The sequence below is a fragment of the Biomphalaria glabrata genome, chromosome 12 (assembly GCF_947242115.1).
Source record: "Biomphalaria glabrata chromosome 12, xgBioGlab47.1, whole genome shotgun sequence".
Classification (NCBI taxonomy): Eukaryota; Metazoa; Mollusca; class Gastropoda; family Planorbidae; genus Biomphalaria; species Biomphalaria glabrata.
In genome coordinates, this window is record NC_074722.1 from 34,213,387 (window position 1) to 34,240,140 (window position 26,754).

The 26,754-nt window shown below is 34.2% G+C and overlaps 2 protein-coding genes across 2 annotated transcripts; one reads left to right on the forward strand and one right to left on the reverse strand.

The window, feature by feature from the left end:
* Window positions 1-1,610: 1,610 nt before the first annotated feature.
* On the forward strand, window positions 1,611-13,264 carry LOC106068386 (uncharacterized). The gene is made up of 9 exons (XM_013227729.2): window positions 1,611-1,754; window positions 2,159-2,297; window positions 2,744-2,899; window positions 8,507-8,759; window positions 8,876-9,080; window positions 9,292-9,367; window positions 10,107-11,085; window positions 12,275-12,330; window positions 12,965-13,264. The coding sequence occupies exons 1-9, from the start codon at window positions 1,710-1,712 to the stop codon at window positions 13,159-13,161; spliced, it is 2,106 nt and encodes a 701-aa protein (XP_013083183.2). The 5' UTR covers window positions 1,611-1,709; the 3' UTR covers window positions 13,162-13,264.
* A 1,144-nt stretch (window positions 13,265-14,408) lies between these two features.
* LOC106068387 (probable ubiquitin-conjugating enzyme E2 7) lies at window positions 14,409-24,145 on the reverse strand. The gene is made up of 6 exons (XM_013227731.2): window positions 23,991-24,145; window positions 18,458-18,560; window positions 17,984-18,081; window positions 17,163-17,341; window positions 16,959-17,068; window positions 14,409-16,197 (listed from the first exon to the last, which is right to left on the reverse strand). The coding sequence occupies exons 1-5, from the start codon at window positions 24,034-24,036 to the stop codon at window positions 16,991-16,993; spliced, it is 504 nt and encodes a 167-aa protein (XP_013083185.1). The 5' UTR covers window positions 24,037-24,145; the 3' UTR covers window positions 14,409-16,197; window positions 16,959-16,990.
* Between the last annotated feature and the right edge of the window lie 2,609 nt (window positions 24,146-26,754).

Genomic DNA, 26,754 nt, shown 5'->3' on the forward strand with positions numbered 1-26,754 from the left:
TTGGTAGGTACAATAAATTTAAAAAGTGAAATAAATAAAAGTTAACCCTTAAAGTGCTGAACTGTTTTACAATGAGTGCATACACAATTCTAATGTTTAGAGGCTAAACTACCACACGCGTTTTAAGGGTTAAAACTCCATCCTTCAAGCCACAGTGGAGGGAGCACGGAGAAAGGGTCATCCAAAAAAAAAAAAAAAGCTGGCTGGACAACTTGAAAGAATATTAACCGTTGATATTCTGCTATGGACAGCCGCTGACCGGGAAAAGTTGAGGGATTTTGTTACCCGACCCATCACAACACACCTACGACGCAAGTCAAGGAACAGCTGATGATGTAGACTCATGTCAGGTGTCCCACTTTTATTTCTGCTTAACCAAATAGAAATTGCAGCTTAGATCTTAGCTAGATACAATAGTTAATAATAATAATGCTTGTCTTCGAGTCCGAAGATTAATTAGGAATCGTGGCTACGCAGCCCCAGCTGTGACCTACATATTTTGCCACATCCAGGGCAAGCATAACCATTGTCCGCCGGTGGTCGATTAAGATTTTCTTTTCGCCGTCTGCGTCTGTCCTCTGCAGCGGATTTTCTTTTGGTCTCAAATGTGAAGCACTGATGAATGAAATGCTTGACAATCTGGAGAGAGTTTATGAGTCAATATGACTCAGTTCCCAACCTTCAATTTCACAGAACCCTCTCTATTGTGAACAGGACCTAGTCCAGTGCAACAAGAGAAAAGAAAAAAACAGGCAGAGAAAGAAGAAGAAGCTAAAGCGAAACACCTTGTAGTGAATAAGGCTGAAGAGTCTAGATCGAGTATAATAGAAAGCTATGAAGCTGAATAATTTGAAATTCTGATTATATTCATATTAAAGTAGCCTAGATGTTAAAAGTTAACCAAAAAAAAAAAAAAAAAAATGAATGTACAGGCACATTTACCAACGATTTTTTTTTCATTGGACCTTCAGTTAGTAGGGCTACAGTTTCTTCAGGTTCATAAACTAGTGACAAACAATTTACACTTAGAATATCTGCAGATTCTGTATGTGAATCGGAATCCTAGCAAGTTGCGTGGTTGACCAATCACCCGAGGTTTGAAAACTTTGCTTTCGTTTACCCCCTGAGAAACACGTTGTACTTCTCTCTCTCTCTCTCTCTCTCACACACACACACACATGACTAGGGGACCTTACGTCGTATTCCTGAACTCGGGTAAACCGTATAGCCTACCTTGATACGCCAATAAACTTAGATATTATGTCAGTACTAGATATTTCTTGGGGGCCTAATCACTGACATATAGGCAGACATAATAGACTATAGAGGCAGAATTTAAGTCATTGGTTAATATGCATGACTAAATGCATGACGCGTAGGACGTAATCATCTTCTTTTTTGAAGTAACGTCTGTATTATATAAGATAAGATAAGATAGAGGCAAACAGATCGCAGCAATTAGATCTAGTTTTTGGAAGATACAGCTGGAGAACTCTTACAAAGGTCTCGGGAAAAACACTTGAGACCCAAAGAGGAAGGTAACTTTTGACCCCCCCCCCCCTCCTCCAGACTCCTGTCGAATAAGGTTTTGTCTGCGTCCATAAAATGTTGCATGGTTACACGAAATATTGACTTCTCTATAAAAATTGTTTCAAATCACTTTACTTTCACACTTTTTATTTTACTCCCGGGAAACATAAACACATAAAATGGCGCCTGTAAATATTAAATACATCGTTTCATTTTCTTCTCAGGTAATCTTAACACTGAATACAAGATTGTTTAGTTGTATAAAAAGATGTATCATATAGATTATAGGGTAGATTATAGATCGGTATACCTATAGATCTAGTTATAGATCAAGACCTACCGTACTTAAAAAAGATAAAATTTAGATCTAGTCCATTTTTGTACAGGTAATTTTTCTTAAAAATATAAATATAACTAATAATAATATTATAATATATAAATATAAGTCATGATAATTAATAATATGATAATAAAATAAATAAGTTAAATTTTAAATAAGTACAAAATGAAAACAATTTTTAAACATACACATAGTGAATAATGATCAGATAAGTTTAAAGTTAGGTCTATGTGAAGTATGTGACATAGCTTATATATTATTTATATTCTTTTAAAATTCTAATTTTAGGATGACAATCACAAAGCTAACAATCTCATGGACAGTGATGGGACCAAATGTTGGCTGTCTCACCCAAAAGATAGGAGTGGAAAACTGGAAGTCATCCTACAGTTAGATAGAGCGTCTCAACTTGCTTACGTTGACATTGGTAATTTTTTTTTTATGGTTCAGAAGGTTGTTGTGTTGGCCACATGACACCCTGCTCATTAACCGTTGGCCAAAGAAACAGATGACCTTAACATCATCTGCCCCATAGATCGCAAGGTCTGATTGAAAGGGGAACTTTATGGACATTAGTACCTACAAAGTTACACACCATCACCTTAAGGAGTCCTGTGAATGTATGATTTTATTTCTAGAATACCTGATACATAGGTGGGCTATGTTAAATTTACGTACAGGCAACATAAGCTATAGCTTAAGCCCAAAACATTTTTGTGGTAAAGGCTAAGGAATAAATTGCCTTATAGTTTATGTTGATTAAAAGGGACCCCAAATCTCACAGCTTAGGGCCTTTTCAAGTCTTAAATCCAGTTCTGTTTGTGGGATTTATTTTTCAACACCAGACAGCTAACAGTATCATTTTTATTCCAGGTACTCAGTGGTGCGCCAGTCTTGAAATAAGAGTAGGATGCTCTGACTGGCCTCAGTCTATGGAATACAAACCTTTGGTGCCAAGCATCAACTTGATGTCACCAATGGATTGTTTACTCAACAGAGCAACAAGCTGCACTAAGATGTTTACTAAAGGTAAATATCTACTAGTAATACTAAAGAAAATAGTTATCAGTAATAATAATAATAATAAAGCTTGTCTTTAAGTCCTAATAATAATAATAAGGCTTGTCTTTGAGTCCTAATAATAATAATAAGGCTTGTCTTTGAGTCCTAATAATAATAATAAGGCTTGTCTTTGAGTCCTAATAATAATAATAAGGCTTGTCTTTAAGTTGGAAGATTAATGACGAGTGCAGTATTTCACATGACTATGCGGTCCCAGCTGCGACAAACATATTTTGCCACATCCAGTGGCATAACAATTGTCTACCAGTGGTCATTTTATCTTTTCTTTTCTCCCCTATGTCTGTTCTTTTGGACTTGAGTGTGTTACCTGCAGCCTTTGTAGGAAATCTTCAGCTTTATTGTTCGTAAGCCACCTGCGGCCAAGTACTCTCTTCTATGTCAGTTAAAGCAAGTTGGTGCCTTATCTAGTCTTTAAAATACTTCCAGGGGGCATCACTGTTACTCTGACCACCTTTCAGGTTGCTGCCATGCCCAGCATAACTGTTGAAGTATTAGCAGTCCCTCTATAGTGTCCATACCTGCATTTGCAATAACATCGCTATTTGTAGTTCAGTCTTACCATAATATGTTCATGATAGAATGCAGACATCTTTAGTTAAAGTGTTCATCAAGAAGCGTTATTAGTAATCCTAAAGCTAAATATCTACTAGTAATCCTAAAGCTAAATATCTACTAGTAATCCTAAAGTTAAATATCTACAAGTAATCCTAAAGATAAATATCTACTAGTAATCCTAAAGCTAAATATATACAAGTAATCCTAAAGCTAAATATCTTCCAGTAATCCTAAAGATAAATATCTACTAGTAATCCTAAAGATAAATATCTACTAGTAATCCTAAAGCTAAATATCTACTAGTAATCCTAAAGCTAAATATCTTCCAGTAATCCTAAAGCTAAATATCTACTAGTAATCCTAAAGCTAAATATCTACTAGTAATCCTAAAGCTAAATATCTTATCTTATCTTCTTATCTTATATAATACAGACGTTACTTCAAAAAAGAAGATGATTACGTCCTACGCGTCATGCATTTAGTCATGCATATTAACCAATGACTTAAATTCTGCCAAGTCACTGGTTTTCCTGGCTAGCTCAGGCAACCCATTCCATGCTCTAATAGCACTAGGGAAGAAGGAGTATTTGTACAAATTTGTCCTAGCATATGGGACGAGGAATGTGCCTTTATCTTTGTGTCTTTCAGAGTATTTTATTAAATTTTGTTTTTGTATTTGAAGATTATGGTTCAGTGTTTTATGTATGATTGCTACTTTACTTTGAGCCTTCTGTCCTGAAGGCTTTCTAAATTTAGTGATTTTACTAAAGGTGTTACTCTAGTCAAATGTGAATATTCGTTTGTTATGAATCTCACTGCTCTATTTTGTGTCTGTTCCAGTTTCTTAATGTTTTCTTGAGTTGAGGGGTCCCAAACGGAGGATGCATATTCTATTATTGGCCTAACCAAGGTTAAGTAACATTTTAGTTTTATGTTCTTATTTGATTTATAGAAATTTCTTTTAATAAATCCTAATGCTTTGTTTGATTTTTTTGTAGTTTCATCAATATGTGGATTCCATGATAGTTTTTCATTTATTATAACACCTAGGTATTTTGCGTTTTTAGTCTGTGATACTGGTTTGCCATGAATAAGATAAGTGGAATTAATTTGTTTTAGTTTTTTTGTTACTCTTAACAACTGACATTTTTCTGGGTGGAAAGACATGCTCCAATTTGATTCCCATTTCTGTAATTCATCTAATTCTCTTTGTAAAATATCTGTGTCTTGTGTTGTTTTTATTGTTCTACATATTATGCAATCGTCTGCAAATAATCTGACTTTTGTTCCTGAACTAATGCAATTTGGTAAATCATTTATGTAAATTAAAAATAGTAGTGGACCCAAGACTGTACCTTGAGGTACACCTGAGTTTACTGTTATCGGTGTTGATTTAGAGCCATTTATTATTACAGTTTGTTCTCTCCCTATCAGAAAGTCTTTAATCCACTGATGCAGTGGACCATTAATGCCGAAATATTTTAATTTTTTAAGCAAACTATGGTGGTGAACTTTGTCAAAAGCCTTAGAAAAATCTAGTAAGATAGCATCTATTTGTTCACTATTATCTAAACCTTTTGAAAAATCATCAATTAGTCCTATTAGTTGTGTTTCACATGATCTATATTTCCTAAAGCCATGTTGGTATGGTGTGAGGACATTATGTTTGTCTAAGTGGTTTATGATGTTGCTACATATTATGTGTTCTAGGATTTTACATGTGATGCTGGTAAGTGATACTGGTCTGTAGTTCCCTGGGTCAGATTTTTCTCCTTTTTTAAATAGGGGGGTGACATTAGCTTCTTTCCAGTCCTTTGGTACTCTGCCCTGGTTAAGTGAAGCCTGAAAGAGTATTTTGAACACTGGGGCTAGCTCATTACTTAGTTCTTTGAGTAATCTAGCTGGAATACCATCAGGTCCAGAAGCTTTATTTGGTTTGGTGTTGGCTAATAGTTTTTGAATTCCATTTTCTTGTACTACTATATCTTCTATGTTGTCTGCTTGGTTCAAATTCAGTAATATGTCTTTGTCTCCTGGGGCTGAGAATGCTGATGCAAAGTATTTGTTTAGAATGTTTGCTTTAGTTTCATTATCATTATGTATTATGTTATGTTCATCTTTTAATGGCGCTACGCCTGTTGTTTCCATTTTCTTAGACTTAATGTATGACCATAGGTTTTTGTTGTTATCTTTAGATATTACATTGTTTATGTATTCACTCTGCAGCTGTCTGCTTACTTTTTGGGTTAAGTGTTTAATTTTTATATACTTTTTGTAAACTCTTTCTGCATTAGTTTCTTTAAATTTTCTATAGAGGTTTTCCTTCTGTTTACAAAGCTTCTTTAGTCTATTATTAAACCAGCATTTATTTATTTTGTTTGATGTGTATTTAGTTGGTATATGATTTTCTATTATGCTTTTAAGATGGTTTTTAATGAAATTCCAGAGGTCATCGACTGGTTGGTTAATGTCTTTTTCTAATAAGAATGTTTGTTGAAAGTTTAGTGCAGCTTGGTGTAGTTGTGTTAGGTTACATTTATTCCAGAGTAAGATTTTTCTTTTGGGTTTTGTATTGGCTACTGCTTTTATCTGACTGTGTATTTTTATGATCTCATGGTCTGATAGACCAGGGATAATTTCATAATCAACTACTAATCCAGGTCTGTTGGTTAAGAAGAGATCTAATGTGTTGTTTAATCTAGTTGGCTTTTTAATGATTTGATCTAAACTTAGGTTGTGTAAAGTTTCTATGAAAAGCTCATTTATGTCCTTAAGGTTTTGGTGTTTATCTATGGTTAGTGTTTTCCAATTTATATCAGGTAGGTTGAAATCACCCATAATCCAAAAAACTGCATTTTTATTTGTCTCTTTAAGTGTAGTAATCTGATTACATAGTTCCTGCATGTATTCTAAACTAGAATTTGGTGGTCTGTAAATGCTGCCTATTATTAGGGATGTTGAGGTGGTATTAATTTTACAAAATGTTGATTCTACATTTTTTGAGTTAGGTAAGGTAATTTCTTCTGCTATAAGAGTGTTTTTTATTGCTAAAAGAACTCCTCCATGATTATCAGCCCTATCTTTTCTAAAAATTTCATAATTACTATTGAAAATTTCTGCATTATAAATTTCAGGATGCAGCCAAGTTTCTGTTCCTGCAATTATGTCTGGTTTCTCACATGCTAATAAAATTTCTAAGTCTGCTGTTTTGTTCCTAATGCTTTGAAAATTTATAACTAAGGTTTTAAGGTATTTTGGTATTACTTCTTTAGTAGGTTTGTTTAGTGAGGCTGTTGTATTAATTTTAGTAGATTTAGGTTTAACAGGAGTGGATCTGGCTAGTGGTTGGTGAGTTTGGTTCGGGATGGTGTTTAGGATGTTGTATGGGTTAGAAGTGTCCGCATCAAAGGAATCAAACAGTCCTGATGTAAACTGAGGTAACCCACACGGTACACAGTGCCATGATGCGTCTTTGTTGCCTAAGGCATAATACACAGGTGTATTCATATGGAGACATGATGCATGGTACCATTCATCGCAGGTGTCACATTGAATGGCTTTCTGTTTCAGGGTGCATATTTTTTTGCAGATGTTGCATCTATCTTTAGATCTAGGCCCTGGATTTGACTCTACATCTCCTGCCATTAATATTAACAGTGATAGGTATTTATTTCTGCTGTGTCTGATTGAGAACTTCCATTTGTGATGGGTAATCTTCTTTAATGTTATAGATGTGTATGTTAGGTTATTTTTGAAGTTGCATTGTTCTAAAGTGTGATGATTGATTATGACTGTTGTTTCCTTTTTAAGTTTAGTGTTGACAAAGGTAGATCTAGTTCTGTGTTCAGCTAGTGTGCATTTGGTGATTATTAGGATAAATAGCCAGAGCAATTTCATGATGACTGTTCTTGATTTTAGTTTTTAAAGGAGTCTAGTCTAAATCTAGTTTAAGGTTTACAATGCCTAAGTTAAGTCTAAATCTAAAGTGAAAGCTAGTTTACAATGACAATTAAATCAAATCAAATGGTTTATTAAATTCAAAATGTGGACCTAGACTAGATCTAGATTCTAGATCTAATTCTAGATCAATATATCTACGTGTATAACTAACTACATAGAATATTACTATTAGTTATTATTAGTAGTATTAGTAGATGATTAGTAGATCTAAAGCCTTAATTAAAGTCTAAGTCTAACACTAGACAGACTATGACTAGATCTAAAATCTAAGGATATAATAATAAATATAGACTAGATCTAGATCTAATAAATTATAAGGATTAGTGAGACAAAATAGTCCTAAGCTAAGAATTGTTAATTTGAATTAATTAGTAGAAATAATAATAATACTAATAAGTATCTAGGTACCAATAATACTAAAGGCAAAAAATAAGATCCAAAGTTACTAGTGATACTAGATGTCCTTCTTCTTCTACGCTCTCATTATTATGTTGGAGGGTTCAGGTGACTAATAGATAGATGACATGAACTGCCCAGAAATTTCAAGATCACACTGATCTCCATACAGTTTTTCTTCTCTAGTGATGTTATGGGATAAGTGTCTTGTTCTGGCCCCCTGATGGAGAATTATAATACACCTTTGAAGGACATGGTCAGCATTCTCTGGTGACACTCCACAAGTGCAAAATTTATTAGTCCCTATTTTTAGCTTCTGGTACATGTATTGTTTCATTCTGTTATTTCTGGTTCTTAGTTGAAATTTATACCCTGGTCCTATCAGGCTACTTAATAATAGACATTGTTTTTCTTGAAATTATTAATATAATAAATTAGTATCCATATAAATTAGATGTTTATCTTTAGAAGTATACTAAAGGTAAATATTTATTAGATATACCAAGATAAATTACTAATTATACTAAAAGTAAATGTCTACCAGTGGCACTAAAGGTAAATAATTGCAAATTATTCTTAGTACAATTATTTTGGCAAATGTTTTTAGCATTAATATTTAACCACTGAATCCCTCCCCCCCAGCTGATTTTTCCAAAGAAATTATTTGTCAAAAATGGGACAGACTGCAGTTGATATGTCGGCAGCCATTTAGAAAAGACATGCAGTTTGGAGTGTCTTTTGTGCGTATTAAGAGTATAGATCTGCCAGAGGAGGAACCATGTACCAATGACAAGGGTTCTGATGTACAACCTGAGGTTAAAAAAACTCATGATATTGACAGTATCTTCAAAAAACTTTGTGGGAACAAAGAAAGTTCTGGTTCTGACATGGATAGGTAAATGTCTCCTTATAAATTGCTATTTTAATTTAGTTCCTTCTGTAGACATGAATTGAAAGGTCATCATATTTTATTTGCTTGTTATATATAAATGTATATTTATTTTGTTCTAGTCCAAATCCCAAAGAGATGCTTAAACAACGCTTGATGAAGATATCAGGAAGTTCTGAAAACGGTAGCGACCATGAACATGCCCTGTCCCGCACGGCCAAACTTGTCTTGAAGGCCACAGAGAGTAGCCCTAAGCATCCATTAGCTTTGGCCCAACCTAATAAGGGACTTTTTTCAGCACATCTGGCAAAGAAAAATGAAGTGCCAGTTAGTAAGCCTACTTTGTATAATTTAAAAAAAAATTTGATAAGCATTTACTCATGCTCTATAGTTTTTCATTTTTAAGGATAAATTTTAGTTCTGCTTTCATAACCTTTTCCTCCTTGATGCATTTAAGATAAAGGTGTAACTTTAAGAATCAAATAAAGTACAGAAACAAGAAAGATGCTAACAAAAATTTTGTTGTTGTTAATTACAGTTTGAAACTGATGTCAGCAGTTTTCTTTCCACCTTAAGAATTTCACATCAAGATTTAGACACAGTAACTATTGCAGGTAATTTGATAGTTGTGCATGTTAGTTAGACACTTGTGCAAACATCATAGAGCATATCCTCCTTGATTGCTCCATCTACCAGGATATTAGAGGGAAACATTTTAGAACAGACAACTTCAAAACACTGTTTGATTGCCTTGATCCTGGAAAAATACTGGGCTTTATCTAAGAGGTGGGGCTGACTGTTAAAATTTGAGTTGAGATCGGATAAAGTACTTATAATATATATATATATATATATATATATTTACAACATATTTTTATGAGATTACTAAAATTTTTATTATTTGAGTTGTGAGTTGATTTTATTTGCAATACATCAGTTGTGTGACTCTTAGCACTTGACCTATATAGGAGAAGTAACCCTTGATTGACTGTGGGTACGACATGACCTAAATTGTGCCAATGTGCCAAAAATCTAAAAATAAAAAAAAATTATATCTTATGCAAGCTCTACAAGTCTATTTTCCTGGCTGATCTTATCTTATAAATTACAGATGTTCCTTCAAAGACTATAGTTAGCCATGTGTCAATCTAGCCGTGCATGTTGTTAAATAAAGACTTCATCTCTGCCTAGTCATTAAGTTCTTTGTATGGGAATTTGATCTTGAAATGAAATCTTTATATGTATACAATGTCATACTTGCTTTGATTTATGATTCTAAATGTTAGAATGTCAACTTGTTGAGAATAAATTAAGAAATTGCCTTGAATTGTGAAACTTTTGTTTTGTCTTCAGATCTTCGGCATAAATTTGAAAAAAGGAAGCGCAGAAAACTGACTACAGAAGAAAAGAAAATTTTTTCAGCAATGTTCCAAAATTTTATTTGCGATTTATTTGAGCCCCAAGAGAATGCAGCAAATGAATCAAAGCCTCCAGTGTTGGATGACCCTGGTCACAGCCCTCGTTGTAAACAAAACTTTCAAACACTGAGAAAGAATGTTGCTAGTCCATCAACTCAGAGATTAAAACAATCCAGTGCTTCTCATGGCAGTGAGAATGAACTCAAGGATTCCCACAAGACCCCACCAAATAATAAAAGGTTACGCTGCGTTGAAAAATATAATGATTCGTTTTCAAGCTCTACAAAGAAAAGGCGGTCAGGTGATGCAGATATAAATGAGGTTATTTCAGGCGACGATGAGGGTGTTGTTGATACATCTTCTGGTAAATCATTAGATATTAACAAGAGTAAGTTTAAAAAAATAGTCAAGCATAAAAATGAGTTATATAAATCTAACCCTTCATTTTGTGATGTAGAAGAAGATGTAAATTTCAACCTGAATTTTAACAATTCATTGTTTGAAGACGACCTGGATAAAAGCTGTGATCGAACTATTGAGACTGTATATTTAAGCTCTAGTGATAATGATAATGATCAACCAGCACATGTTGAAGACACAACTGTGAAGCAACATCGTAAGCGTTCCAACAAATGTGTTAAAATGCCCCCTGTTTCCGGCAAGATGAGAAACAGTAGAGGGAAGACAAAATCTAATGATGTTAAGGATGGTTCCACCAATGTATCTACAGACAATATACACAAGCCGTTTGGCAAAACCTTCAAGGGTGTCAGAGCTGTGACAAGTCAGAGACAGCTGAAATTAAATGAAAGTAAATTGGTGAGCACGTCAAAAATAGCTGACACGTCAGGTGTAATAACCAATCAAAACATAAAGTCAACTTGGAGTTCAAGGAAAGGGAAAGGACAAAATAGGTAAAAGATTATTCCCCTTGCTAAATTTTTAAATTACCATTTCTCCTTTAGTTTTCCAATTACACTCAATCTTTCAGATCTAATGGATGGCAGTTAAAACATTGATTGCCTCATTATGCCACCAAAATAGTTATAAAACAAACATCTTTTAATACTTATGAAGTCACTAAAAGAGTCGATTGGGGGCGTGGTGGCTGAGTGGTTAAGCCCTAGGCTTCCAAACCTGGGGTCCTGGATTCAAATCTCTGTGAAGACTGGGATTTTGAATTGCAGGATTTTTAGGGCCCCCCCTGAGTCCACCCAACTCTAATGGGTACCTGACTTTAGTTGAAGAAAGTAAAAGAGGTTGGTTGTTTTGCTGGCCACCTGACACCCTGCTCTAAATTCCTTGGCCAACCTTAATACCATCTGCCCCCATAGATGGCAAGGTCTGAAAGGGGAAACTTTACTTTTACTTATAAGAGTCGATATGATAGAACTCCTGCTCTGTCACAAGTCTCAATAGAGTTTTTAGATGGATTTTAAGAATTTATGACTGAGAATTTAGTTTGCATTTGATTACAAATAGCACTTTTTGACTTGATTTACATAGAAACTAACTTTACTAAAAAAAAATAAAGGTATGTTTAAAGCATGTTCCAAAGGTATCTTTAGTTCTGGCTTAGGATATCCAGAATGTTATATTAATTTTAAAATTTGAATGAAATTTGAACTAGTTCTTATGCTGTTATTAAGTTTTCTCAGACATAAACATGAGAAAAACCGTATTCACTTAAACTGTGATTGAGTCACAAAATGTTTTTTGTAGACTGAAACATCTGATTTGTGGGATTGCAAAACACAAAATGATATCTTAAAGAGTACAAAAAAAAAAGATTCTCTAGACAGCTGAGGACTCTGACTCATCATATCAGTTGTCTGAAACTTTTTTGTTGATGTAATAAGATATTAGTTTTATGGAAAAAAACTGGTATGGAGTGCAAAGTACATCTAAACAAATCTGATAAAGATTAATATTGTAAGCTTACTCAATTCTTTTTTTTTTTTTTTTTTAAATCAACAATACTTGGGTCTCTTTAGAGTTAATTCCAATTCCTACTACATAATCCTATCTCACAGTTCTTTGTAAATATGGTATTTAATTATTTGTAATCTTAGATTGATGTAATGTTTGTTTTTTTACCTCTAGAAAGTCAAGTGCTGTTATTTCAGAATCAGACACGACAATCTGTGATAAATGTTTTGGTAAGTTAAAAAACTGTAGTTATGTTTATACCCATGATCTATAGAGTATGTTTATACCCAGGATCTATATAGTATGCTGTTTGATGGTCTTTTAAAAGTCTGAACCTGAATTTAAAGAATATCATTGAAATAGATGTGTTGCTGGGTGGCACAAACCACTAAGCCTCCTATCATTCTATCAAAGGGGCTCCAATTTGAATCCCAACTCGAGCTGAGTTTTGCTTGCTGAGTGCCTTAAGGCAATTTATTTCACATGATGATAGATACTAAATGATACTTATGTTGTCATTACAATATTCTTTTGGATACCCACACTCAAAGAGGCACACAAATGTCTTGCAAGTATTTTAATGAAATTGGAGCCGTTTTAAAGCTCAATCTAGATCAATAAGAAAAAGATATTTCGAAATTTCCAAAAAATCTCCTTTGAGGCCCTTAGTATTCTTATTTGGACTAGGTAAAAGAGATTTTCGATATGCAAGATTTGAAAAGGATACCATTGCTTTTTGGATTTATGTCCTTTTAAATTTAGTTTAATTTCTAGGTACCGGTAACTTATTAAAAAAAATAATAATTCCTAAATTATTTTAAATTTTACAACATAAATATATTTTTGTTTTCATTTTTAATAAAGCTGTGTATCCCAGCCATGATATTGGCACCCACCAAGTATTCTGCTCTCCACCTTCAGCTGAATATAGGAACGCCAATAGTTTCACCAATGAAGAATTTCTCCTTGATGACAGAGTTGACTATCTTGAATGTCCCATTTGCTTAGAGAGATATCCCCAGGATATATTACCAGTCCATGCCAGCGAGTGTGGACTGTAGTTCATTGTATTTGAGACATTTTGGTTTCAAGAGTAAACATTGTTGTAAAAACTTGTATGTGAGACATTTTGGTTTCAAGAGTAAACATTGTTTTAGAAATTTATTTCAAGTGTTGTTAATATTTGTTGTCATAGATAAGACCGATCCAAGCAAAAAGTAATAATAAAGTACATATAGGGAATGATGGGTATCTTTATTTAGTATACAATTATGTTTTTAAAATGGAGTATGCTTTTTGTATGCACATTTTGATGCTTACAGTTATTCAGTTTTATATATCTTATGGGACACTTTATACCCCTACAGATCAAATTGTTCTTATAGATAAAAACATCTAGTTAAGGTCTTGGTCTTCCTAATGTGTGCCTTTTATGTTTAAAAAAATAAATTGCGTTTTGGATGCTTACAAGTAAACAAAAATGTCTTTTTTAAATCTGTAAGGGCTTTAGATGTTGCGCCTCCAAGAAAACATCATGAAAAGGGGCATCAAAAATCACATTTAAATCAACTTTATGGAAAAAAAAAAGGTCTAGGAAAAATATTGGAAGATCAAGATGCCTGTGTATAGTTGCTGAATGAACTGTTTATGTTGTGTCTGTTCTACTTATGTGTGTTTCTAATTTTCTTTATATGGGAAAAGAGTCCTTGTTATCACAACAAATTTCCATAAGGATCAATAAAGCAGTCTTAGTCAAGATTAGAAAACCCTTATTATTACAATTTTCAATTGTTATTGCATAAAACATTCACTAATGTGTTTTGTGAACTTGTATTTTTGTACACAGAACAAGGGGTAACAATTTCTATTCAAATATAAATCAATGTTTCTCAAACTTATGTCTGTGGCGCATCACTAGCTTAAAAAAAAAGTTTGCCTCATTAGCCAGTTGTCAGTCAGGGCATAGCAGGGTACAGGTGAAGTTAAGAATGTAATAAAAAAAAGAACTTAAAACTTATTTTCCTGTTTTTTTTCTTTGCAAATATATTTACTATTGGAATCCTAATTTAAATAATGAATGTTTATTAAAACTAGTTTGTTTTAGTCTTTTTTTTTTTTTCTGAGTTGAAACAGTGTTTCAAAAATTATATATTTACAAAAACAATTAATTATTCCAGCTTTCCTTCCCTCTTGCTGCCAGAATGTTGTGCCCAATTTTCAGAAACGTTGCCATTGTTCAACCAAACAGGTTAAAGACCTGTTATAAAAATTAAACACTAAAAACAAAAAAAACAAGTCATAAAAAAAAAAAAGCATAGTAATGTTTTATTTTTAAAAACCATGAGTTCTCAATCTGGACAAACTTAGGCATGCTAGCAGGCCACCTACTGATGATGTGATACTTTCAGGACAATGTAATACAAGTTCAAATTGGCAATGACATCGTTTAGGTAGAAATATATTTGTAGATATTTATATATATAATATATGTATTTATAGCAATCAACAAGTTAGAGCAAGACCTTGTGTCAAATCTCAAATCCTTAGAAAAGACATCGCTATAAATTGCCATTCAAATATCAAATAACATTGTATGCAGCTGTACAACAAAACATCTGGACTCTGGAAAATAAAAATATCATTAATATTTTTGACACAGTCCAAATTCATTTCCCAAAATGCATTTGTAAGAATTAAAAGAAAATGATTAAGCAGGCCACTTGAGCCACTTTTAAGTCCTGCAAGAAATCTCAGGATGTAAACACGGAAGAATCAAGTGAAATTAATCATAAGATTACACACAAAAAAAGTTTGTGTTATACAAACTCAGGTGCCGCCAATGCTGCTAGACAGGTTTCAGAAGCTATGAACTAAAAGTAATCACAAATTCTAAAAATGATGTATGGTATGAACTTATTGTTTATTAAGGCGGCAATATTAAAAGATTTCATGGGATATTTTACAGAATGTTACAAAATAAAGACAACTACAACTAAATTTTTTTTCTAAAAGGAAAGAATACACTGGCCTAGATTTTCATTTTTAGCTTTTTTAAATTAACATTTCAGAAATAGTTACCAAAATTAATCTACACAATGGAGTTATCTAGCATTTAAAAAAAAAAAAGTAGGATTATTTATATATTGCTTCAGAACATTCAAAATCTCATTTTAATCAAGAAAATCTGCAAGCTAACTGGAAGGGAGATAATCAAAGGTGTCTGAGTAATATAGATCATGGGCTTCAAAATGTACAAGTGATAAATACATGAAACAATTTTTACATATTGCAGAATACACTGATATGTCCTGCATCCATGAAACATGCAGGCACCACAAAGTTCACTGACATTGTATCTCTAATTTAAAAATTAAAAAAATGAGACACAAGAATGTTACGCTAACAAATTTTTCTCAAGTCAATAATATTTCAGAGTGACATGTTGAAATAAAAATTTGAAAAAAAAAAAAAAAAAAAGTGATGTATATCCATGTGGATCAAAATTTTCAAATCAATGTCAAACACTAGATATAGTTTTTAAGGACAAATTATATACATTATGATTAAAAAGATTTCCAAACTAAGTCCTGAAATTTTTCTTTTTTTTTGCTAGAAACCTTTTAAAAATGCCTACAGTTTAAACTTTTCAACACAGCACAATTCAATGTTATTTTAGCCAATCACAGGATAACATGTGTTCATTTAAATATTAAAAATTTGAACCACACATAGACAAATTTATTACAGAGATATGCAAATTTAAAGTGAATCATATTGACAGAAAAAGAAAAGTTCAGCGATACCACTCATCTTTACATTTATAAGGAAGTTAACAACAGCAGTTGAATGTTTCAGTTCTCCAAGTTTCATATTGAATTTTTGTCAAAAAAAAAAAAAAAATACCACACAATCAGCAATAATAGTAAAACTCTCGGAACATCTAACAATCACTCTCATGCACACAAAACTACCAATCGCTAGAACTTTTTGAGGTCATCATCAAAGGCTAAATCCAAGGAAAATAAACTACAGAACATCATCGTGACCATGACGGATGCTGCCAGTACAGTGAGTGTGGTTACTTTATCAGGGACCAGCTGGGGAGAAAAAAAACAACACTTATTTGATTTGAAAGTTATTGAAAACAGGTGAAACATTAAATTTTCCATATATAGATGTATTTAACAATAAAGAATTTTTATACAAGTAACATTAAACAAATGGCCCAAAAAAGACTCTGGTCCCTAAAACCCTACTATAGAAGAAAAACTATACAGAGAACTGTCTGATTTAGAGACCACTGAGCAGTTGGTCTCAGATATGGGATTACTGATCTGAACCCTCCAACATGAAAAATGAGAACAAAAAAAAAAAAGAAATTGAAAAATTAAGTCTTTTATAAATATATCCAGTATGCTATTTAAAATTGAGATACTTTATTTAAGTAACATTAATACTAGACAGAAGGCGCAGTGGTTGAGTGGTAAAGTGCTTAGCTTCGGAACCGAGTGTCCCGGGTTTGAATGCTGGGATTTTTAATTTCTGTATCTTTAGAGAGCCCCTGAGTTTACCAATCTAATGGGTACCTGACACAAATTAGGGAAAAGTAAAGGCGGTTGGTCATTGTGCTGGCCACATGACACCCTCGTTAGCCAAGGGCCACAGAGACAGGTGACCTTTACATTAGCTGCCTTATAGACCGCATGCTCTGAAAGGGGAACTTTACTAATACTAGTCAGTTTTTGACCTAAGTACACACACAAATTCATTCAGATATAAAAATGTTTTAGTGCTCACTAGGACAAGATCAGAATACTTCAAACTTCCCTTACTTTACTTCACTTCAAACTTCACTTACTTTAAAGCACATTTATTCCTAACAGAAGGCTATCATAATTCTTCAACACTTTTACGAACAGTCTTGGTGACTCTTTTCTTGAATTCTTCAAAATTTTCTCGCCACATTTTCTGAGAATTAATGCAAAAGTAATTATCAATGTGGCCCAACTGTTTAGACATATCATTGAAAGCTCATAACAAAATAAAAACAATCAGCACTCACCGCAGCATCTACATTGGCCGGAGATTCATCATTGGGGTCTGCAAGCATTGAGATCACACTGATGCAAATGGTCTCCACAGTGTGAACTGGCAGCCACCGTTCGGCTGCCTTCTCGTACCCATACTTGTCATCGCCAGGCTCATGGAGGATAGAAATACAGACATTGCCTTCTTGGTCAACTAGAAATAGAAATCAATGTCATGAGATATATTTTTTTAAAAATAATTTGCATGTATTAACATGACTGGATTTAAATTATGCACTTAACCAAGGGGTATCTCAGAAGAAAATTCACAAGCGTTAATAGTTCTTTATGAGGCGGGGTAGTCGAGTGGTAAAGCAATGGGCCTCCAAACAGAGCAATCTTAAGTTCGTATCCCTGTAATTTAGAAAATCAGGATGCCATTAAATCCACCCAACTCTAATGAGTATCTGACATATGTTAAGGAACTAAAGACAGATATTCATTGTGCTGACCACTTAGGACCCTCTTTAACCATTAGCCATAGAAACATGAGCTTTACATAATCTACCCTCAGTGATTTCAAAATCTGAAAGTGGTGCCCTCTACCTAAACGCTTTCAAGGACAAGTAAATATAAAACTACTTGCTGCTAACAAACTTGGAGAAATGAGCTTGAATTTTTAACTGACAATGAACAAGGGGAAAACACATAGTTTAGAACTAAACCTAACAAAAAATGAAAATGATATACAAGCTTAAAAAAAAATGTGTTATATGGGCTACACAACATATTGATATACAACACTGAAAAGAGGTGCCTCACAACAAGGTACTTGCAATTTTAAAACCTAACTTACTATTAGGGTGCCACATGTCAGACACAAACTTCATCTTTGGTGGCCTGTGTGGATACTCTTTGGGAAATATCAGATGGGCTTTAAACATTCCACCTTCACTGAAGACATACAATTATAATGAAAAATAGTTGCAAAAAAAAAAAAAAAAAAAAAAAAAAAAAAGTTACTCAATGTATGTGTCTGTCTACATTTTTATAGAATTTCCAAACTGTGTAAATTTTTTTTTTTTTTTGCACTTTTTTGTACAATGAATTGCTTGCTTAAATATGAAAATTGCCATTTATGTGAAAAAATAATTACATGATAAAATAGCTGAAGCTGAATCAAGGTAAATATAAGAAGATTCTAATAATATATATTTTTTTTAAAGACATTCTTTGTTTAGAGTTATGACTTCATGTATGAAGTAAAAAAAAAATGCCAAGCACTGCAGATACAATTGAAATACAAAATTTTCAATGAGTTTATACTTACTAGAGAGTTTCTGGAGGGCCATAGATGACAGTCTCCCATTTAAACAAGTCATCATCATCAATTAGACCAGCAGAGAATCCATCAACTGAACTTTTATTGAGTTCTAAATTTTGAGGAGGAAAAGATCTATTAGGTCTATGTATAATTATTTTTATGTTTTGACGATTTCCTTAGTATTCTTTAACACAAGTTTTAACACTAGTGTTGCTCTTTTTTCTTTTCTTATGGATGTTCCTTTTTTAAAAATTTGCTGATGCTTTATTTCATTATGTGTGTATGTGTGGTAAGACTTTATAAATGTGTAATTTATTTTCTTGTTCGTATAGAGTACCGGTACAGTATAGTAACAGTCAAATACACACACACACACATATATATATATATATAAAATGTGTGTGTGTGTTTTATTTGAAATTATTGAGATTTTAAAAAAATACTTACAAGGTATCTTATTAATGGTAAAACACTTACTGAGACATTAATTCCACCACCCCCTCCTTTCTCATTCCAGACAGGGGACCAGACTAAGGTAGATTTGAAAACGATTTTAAGGCGGTAGAGGAGACAAGTGCAAGCTGATACAGTACCGCTAAAGCTTAAAAATCCATGAATGTGCACATTACCTAGCTAATCTTTGGTTTGGGTTGGACATAATTGGAGCATAAGCAAACATTAGAGTTGCATTAGAGAATAATCCATTTGGTTTATTGGCTTGACCGCATAACAGACGTTGAAATCCTCGAGTTGTCACAGATAAACAGTATCCATGCCTCAGCAACAATTGCCTGGGAAGGTCAATTTAACTATAGCGCTCGATCCTTTCTCATTGCCTGAGACAGTGAGTGTTGTGTCTCTTGATATAAGGCAAGGAGCTCGGTAATCAACAAAGAATGTTGGTCTAAGATTGAAAAAAAAAAAGGAAAGTGAGAAAAGAAGCAGGCATATCTGCAGCAGACCCAAGCAACCCATGCCATCTATGTGGTCGGCTTTTTAAAAGAAAAAATTGGACTTCCATAGCCATCTTCAGAAAATGAGAAATAATCTCATCTTCAGCTACGAAGGAGGAGCTATATATTTAAGCTAGCAGATCTCCCCTATTAACTGATTTGCTACCGGTCACGTTAATGTGCAAAACCGACATTTTGCCTCTAGGTATAGGCCTAATTTCATAATAACGGTTTTGGTACCATTAAGGTTAGGGTTAGGTTTATCTTATCTTATCTTATATAATACAGACGTTACTTCAAAAAAGAAGATGATTACGTCCTACGCGTCATGCATTTAGTCATGCATATTAACCAATGACTTAAATTCTGCCAAGTCACTGGCCTTCCTGGCTAGCTCAGGCAACCCATTCCATGCTCTAATAGCACTAGGGAAGAAGGAGTATTTGTACAAATTTGTCCTAGCATATGGGACGAGGAATGTGCCTTTATCTTTGTGTCTTTCAGAGTATTTTATTAAATTTTGTTTTTGTATTTGAAGATTATGGTTCAGTGTTTTATGTATGATTGCTACTTTACTTTTGAGCCTTCTGTCCTGAAGGCTTTCTAAATTTAGTGATTTTACTAAAGGTGTTACTCTAGTCAAATGTGAATATTCGTTTGTTATGAATCGCACTGCTCTATTTTGTGTCTGTTCTAGTTTCTTAATGTTTTCTTGAGTTGAGGGGTCCCAAACAGAGGATGCATATTCTATTATTGGCCTAACCAAGGTTAAATAACATTTTAGTTTTATGTTCTTATTTGATTTATAGAAATTTCTTTTAATAAATCCTAATGCTTTGTTTGATTTTTTTGTAGTTTCATCAATATGTGGATTCCATGACAGTTTTTCATTTATTATAACACCTAGGTATTTTGCGTTTTTAGTCTGTGTTACTGGTTTGCCATGAATAAGATAAGTGGAATTAATTTGTTTTAGTTTTTTTGTTACTCTTAACAACTGACATTTTTCTGGGTGGAAAGACATGCTCCAATTTGATTCCCATTTCTGTAATTCATCTAATTCTCTTTGTAAAATATCTGTGTCTTGTGTTGTTTTTATTGTTCTATATATTATGCAATCGTCTGCAAATAATCTGACTTTTGTTCCTGAACTAATGCAATTTGGTAAATCATTTATGTAAATTAAAAATAGTAGTGGACCCAAGACTGTTCCTTGAGGTACACCTGAGTTTACTGTTATCGGTGTTGATTTAGAGCCATTTATTATTACAGTTTGTTCTCTCCCTATCAGAAAGTCTTTAATCCACTGATGCAGTGGACCATTAATGCCGAAATATTTTAATTTTTTAAGCAAACTATGGTGGTGAACTTTGTCAAAAGCCTTAGAAAAATCTAGTAAGATAGCATCTATTTGTTCACTATTATCTAAACCTTTTGAAAAATCATCAATTAGTCCTATTAGTTGTGTTTCACATGATCTATATTTCCTAAAGCCATGTTGGTATGGTGTGAGGACATTATGTTTGTCTAAGTGGTTTATGATGTTGCTACATATTATGTGTTCTAGGATTTTACATGTGATGCTGGTAAGTGATACTGGTCTGTAGTTTCCTGGGTCAGATTTTTCTCCTTTTTTAAATAGGGGGGTGACATTAGCTTCTTTCCAGTCCTTTGGTACTCTGCCCTGGTTAAGTGAAGCCTGAAAGAGTATTTTGAACACTGGGGCTAGCTCATTACTTAGTTCTTTGAGTAATCTAGCTGGAATACCATCAGGTCCAGAAGCTTTATTTGGTTTGGTGTTGGCTAATAGTTTTTGAATTCCATTTTCTTGTACTACTATATCTTCTATGTTGTCTACTTGGTTCAAATTCAGTAATATGTCTTTGTCTCCTGGGGCTGAGAATGCTGATGCAAAGTATTTGTTTAGAATGTTTGCTTTAGTTTCATTATCATTATGTATTATGTTATGTTCATCTTTTAATGGCGCTACGCCTGTTGTTTCCATTTTCTTAGACTTAATGTATGACCATAGGTTTTTGTTGTTGTCTTTAGATATTACATTGTTTATGTATTCACTCTGCAGCTGTCTGCTTACTTTTTGGGTTAAGTGTTTAATTTTTATATACTTTTTGTAAACTCTTTCTGCATTAGTTTCTTTAAATTTTCTATATAGGTTTTCCTTCTGTTTACAAAGCTTCTTTAGTCTATTATTAAACCAGCATTTATTTATTCTGTTTGATGTGTATTTAGTTGGTATTTGATTTTCTATAATGCTTTTAAGATGGTTTTTATCTAGGTATGCAAGCTCCTGCAAATAACTATACAATAATACTTTAATTTATAAAGCGCTGTTAACAAAGCACTATAAACACTTGCAGAGCTGACTTTTCTGTGTGTCAAAACACAGAGTTGAGTCAAAGATAATTATAACATTACATAGTACCTGGACAAGTGAATCCTGGTAGTTAGTGATAAATACGAAATTTGTCGTATTATAATTCTGTTCTGATGTTGCTGATCGGCGGTCTGGAAGTTCAACAAGAAAACAGTGCCCACTTTCCTCTTTCTACTGCGCCAAATACCCATATTGTTCATATCTCATAACCATCAAAGACATACCTGACTTACTAGGCATACCATTTTTGACCACTGGAGCAATGCACCACAGGTGCCTTATATAAGTCACACTCATACGATACGACTCACACGCACACCAATCACAAGAGGGGAGGGGAGTCATATGTGGGAGAAAATAAAAGAATGTCAAGAAGAGGGGAGGGAAGAGAAAGTGAGGAAAGAAAACTAAGTTTTAATAGTAAAAAGTGAAAAAGGGGGGGGGGGGGGAACACAAGTTAGCTAAGACGTCCGATGATGGCATTTTTGGATAGCGGCTCATGGATGTCTCTCTTTGCTTTACCAGCGATAAGGGGAGGGAAGCTAAATGACCTCTGTGACCCAAGGTTGAGTCTGTCTTGGTCAAATGAATGGAAAAGGGTGTGTGTGTACAGGAGGTGGACTGGGTGACAAACTCAGTTCTGCTATTAGCTTATGATTTTATTCTTTCTGACTGGTGTCTGGAAATTTAAGCTCACAGTAATTTAGGCACCCGGGACTGGGAAATCAGGCACTTTTTGAATGACAAGGTGGAAAATTAGGCACTCTTCAATAGAGACTTAATTTTGAAGCATGTTTTATTCCGAAAATACCAATAATAACAATTTTCAACAGAATGTTCATGATTCAAAAGAAAAGCGGACAAAACAAAAATAAAAAGGACAATCACAAGAATGCGGGGGAAAATCACATTATATAATTTAGGCCTAAGCATCAAAGGATTCTGGGGAGGGGAAGTAACGATGCTTCCCAACTTACTGCTTCACTTCCACCAGCAACCCTTTAGATTAATTATAATTGTTAATATTATTTTAAAAATTATTTATAGATTATGTCGCTACCTCTCTCTAATTTAAAATTCAGCCAATCATAAATCATTAGTAAATGCAAAGTCAAGTTTGAGGGTAGGATATTGAATTTTACCATTTCAGCCCCCCCCCCCTTTTAAACTATAAAGCTAAAGATTCCAATGATAGTATCATGTTATTGATCTCATTTTAATTTAAGAATAATATATTAGTATCCCCCTCCCTTTTTAAAAGTACCACTTCTACTAATATTGTAATATTCCTATTATTTCTATTTGTTTTATTTTCTCTCTCTCTCGCGCGATCAGTTATAAGCTGGCAATATTTATATAGGTCTGTGAGTCTGCTTTCTCTACAGCACCATTAATTCTATTACTTCTATATGTTTTGTTTTCTCTCTCTTCGAATGTTTTAAGCTGGCGATATTAAAAATCAACACAGTTATCTCCCCTTGGAAATATTTTTGTCTTGATTCAGTGCTTAATCATCACAAAAAATCTGGCCAGTGGTTGCCAGGTTTGCCTAGAGATGTAAATATGCCAGTTAATTGTGGAAATTACCCATGCCCATGTGATCTACATGTTAATCAATGTTGGTTTTTCTGTCTGATTCAGGCAACCCATTCCATTCTCTAATGAGACTAATGCTAGTAATGGCACTAGTCATGACTAGTCACTAGGGATGAAGGAGCACTTATAATACTTTATCTTGAGTAAATCTAAAAAAGTAATAATATATTACAATATTATTAGTCTATCAGTATCAGTCTACAAGTCTAGTGTCAAAAAAAATAATTATACCAAATATTGAAATAATCATTCATCATGACTGCAGACTCATGAGACTGAGTAATGTGAGTTTGATGTCTAGTCTAGTGAACTCTACTAGTCTCTAGTGACTGTAGTCTAGGACTAGATCTACTCACTCAACTCACTGTCTAGAATTAAGAGTCTAGCTCTAGAGTCTACGACTACTGACCTAGAGACTAGAGTCTAGACTGAGACTGTAGGAGGAGTGTAGTGATGTAGTGTAGACAGTTTCACAGACTCAGTCAGTGACTGATGTGATGACTCGTCTCTTGACTCTAAGTCTAACCCAAACAAAGACAGTCACAGTGATGTTCTAGATTTACACTTGTAATTTTTTAATGTTATAAAATTGTACCTTTTAATTGTCTGCTAAGCAAAAGTGATGCTTGCTCATGGGCCATGCCCGCAAATTTAATTCGTCTGTTGCCTAACAGCCAGACGTCACAATGTGAAAATACACGGGTTCGATAGTAAATAACTACTTTGTGAATTGCGCATGTGCGATTCGGTCGGAAATTAAATCATTTCTTTAAGAGTACATTCCCTTTGATTTTAGAACTAGCCTCTATACATTGTCAATGTCTAAAAGGAAAAAAACAAACTGCTAAGGAACGCGATTAATCAGGATATGAACGGACCGGATTGAAATTCGCATAGATCTAGATCTAAGTACAAGATTATAAAACTCATTACAGTCTACTGATGTCCACACATTACACCCCGAAAGAAGGTTCATAACATAAATCTAATGTGAAATGTCGCTTAAACTGAGGGTCACTGACGGAAAGGGAAATGGATATGCTCTAGGTTATATTGGTCTATATAATATCCCCCTAGGAAAATAACAATCTGGAGTAGGCTTTACAGGACATACCTGTTGGTCTCGCTGATCGATTAATGTTACTTAGACTCCCACTGGATGGCCTAAAATTCTTTGTTTACAGTGATTAGCGCCCATATGCTTCTCATTGCTGGCTGAACCGGACGCGAAGGAAATTTCTATGGCGACTTGATGCGAGTCCTCGGAAAAATGCAATGGACACCACGGTCAAACTTGTTGTCTTGGGTGACTTGAACACTCAAGATGGGAATGACTTCAGCGCATGGCCAGGTGTTATGGGGAGACATGGTGTTGGTAACTGCAAAGATATCGGCAGTCTGGAACTCTCTATACCTTGTGGGCCCCACACTTTCATAGGCCCAGCGCTAATTCTTATTATTAAATTAAAACCATTATAACTTATAACGATGGTTCTCGAGGCTTCCTGATTTTCCAGGAGCTCCTGGGAATCTCCTGAAATTATTAAAATCCATAAATGTCTCCTGAAAAATAGACAAAATTGTCATCTTTAAGGCATATTCTATCAAATACCGCAAAACCCCGGTAGAAATATTAACTTATCTGTCCACTAACGAAAGATACACTGCTTTACCAAACTACTTGAATGCAGAGTATTTTTAACTGTGGCATATGGGGAAAGGTGCTTCCAGCGCTCGAAACTTATCAAGAATTAATTGAGTTCAACAATTCACGAAGATAGATTGAACAATTTGGTGATTCTTGCTACTGAGCGAGATCTATGTAGGAAAAAGAACTTTGATGATATAGGCCTACAGTATGACTTCGCTACATGCAAGGCTCTTAAAATTTGATAATGATTTTGTACTTAGTAAAGAATGAATACAATATTAAGACGAATTTATTTTCTAATACAAAACTTAATTTTCACTTATTTTCTTTTTCCCTACCCAGACTGGGCCACGCGCAATTCGTATCGCATAGGGCCCTGCACTTGTTAAGGCCGGCCCTGTTTATACATGGCTGCCTAGTCGTGTGACATGCGCTCTGGACTGTCGTCTAGTGGTCTCAACGGTTCCAGGCTCGAATACTGCCCTCTGCCGTCTATAGGATGATGTAAAAGTTATCTGTTACTGTGTTACGACCAACCGCCTTTACTTTTCATTAACTAATGCCAGGTACCCATTAAAGCTGGGTGGATCCCGAAATTAAATATAGGGTATGGTGCCAGTTCGAACCTCAAGATAGAGAACACAATTGTTAAGGGCCTTGTTGACATTCTCTGATGACATTCCATCTAGATTTAACATATAAAAAATCATTGTAGTTAAATATTCTGAGCTGTAACTTTTGCGGACTACCATGAAACGTATCTGTAATTTTTGCGGACTACAATGAAACGTACCTGTAACTTTTGCGGACCACCATGAAACTTAGCTGTATATTTTGCGGACCACCATTAAACATAGCTGTAAATTTTGCGGACTATCATGAAACGTAATTGTAAATTTTGCGGGCGTTCTTTTGGCCTGAATAGATAGTGTACTTCACTTTATCACACACTCTGATAAATTTAAATGCCTGGAGTGAATGTTTTATATGATAAAGATACATACTGTTTAAGAGAGGTTGAATCATAATATATATTTATTAGCTGACATAATCTACAGGGCGGTGACAGGAGCTTTTTGATATGGAGGGAGAGTCAAATATGCGTCTGCCCTCGTTTACGTTTCAGACCAAGCAGTCTATAGGGCAGATGATGTTAAGGCCCTCGTTTAATGAGCACAGTGTCATGTGGCCAGCTTTTACTTTCAGGTCAGGTAAAAAAATCCCTATATTCAAAATCCCAGTATTCACCGAGATCCGAACCCAGGACTCCAGGTTCGGAAACCAAGCGCTTAACCACTCTGCCACAGCGCCTCTATCTATATAGACTTACTTTAAATAAGCTATTACGTGTCTCCTCAGAGATCGTTCAGAGGAATCTTCTTCGTTATATGTGAACACTGTACTTACATCCTAGATCCTGGTTAATTTTTTAAATACAATCCCCTAAATTCCACGCACCCGTTCTAGTAATGAGAGAAAGAGAGAGGAGACAGAGAGAAGGAGTAAAATAAAGAGAAGGAAAGAGAGTGAATGAGAGAGAAGGATAGAGAGATGGAGTGAAAGAAAAGGATAGAGAGATGGAGTGAGAGAGAAGGAGAGCGAGATGGAGAGAAACAGAAGGAGAGAAAGAGACAAAGAGAAGGGGAGCGAGAAGGAGAGAAAGAGAAGGAGAGAAAGAGAAGGAGAGAAAGAGAAGGAGAGAAAGAGA

What these genes read in the sequence shown, in the direction of transcription:
- LOC106068386 (XM_013227729.2), top strand. Translation starts at nt 1,710, where the DNA reads ATGGCGCCTGTAAATATTAAATACATCGTTTCATTTTCTTCTCAG. An exon ending in TCGTTTCATTTTCTTCTCAG is followed by an intron (nt 1,755 to 2,158) that starts GTAATCTTAACA and finishes TTCTAATTTTAG; the next exon opens with GATGACAATCACAAAGCTAA. An exon ending in CACTAAGATGTTTACTAAAG is followed by an intron (nt 2,900 to 8,506) that starts GTAAATATCTAC and finishes CCTCCCCCCCAG; the next exon opens with CTGATTTTTCCAAAGAAATT.
- LOC106068387 (XM_013227731.2), bottom strand. Translation starts at nt 24,036, where the DNA reads ATGGCCCATGAGCAAGCATCACTTTTGCTTAGCAGACAATTAAAAG. An exon ending in TGACATGTGGCACCCTAATA is followed by an intron (nt 17,342 to 17,983) that starts GTAAGTTAGGTT and finishes TTCTATTTCTAG; the next exon opens with TTGACCAAGAAGGCAATGTC. An exon ending in CGGCCAATGTAGATGCTGCG is followed by an intron (nt 17,069 to 17,162) that starts GTGAGTGCTGAT and finishes ATTAATTCTCAG; the next exon opens with AAAATGTGGCGAGAAAATTT.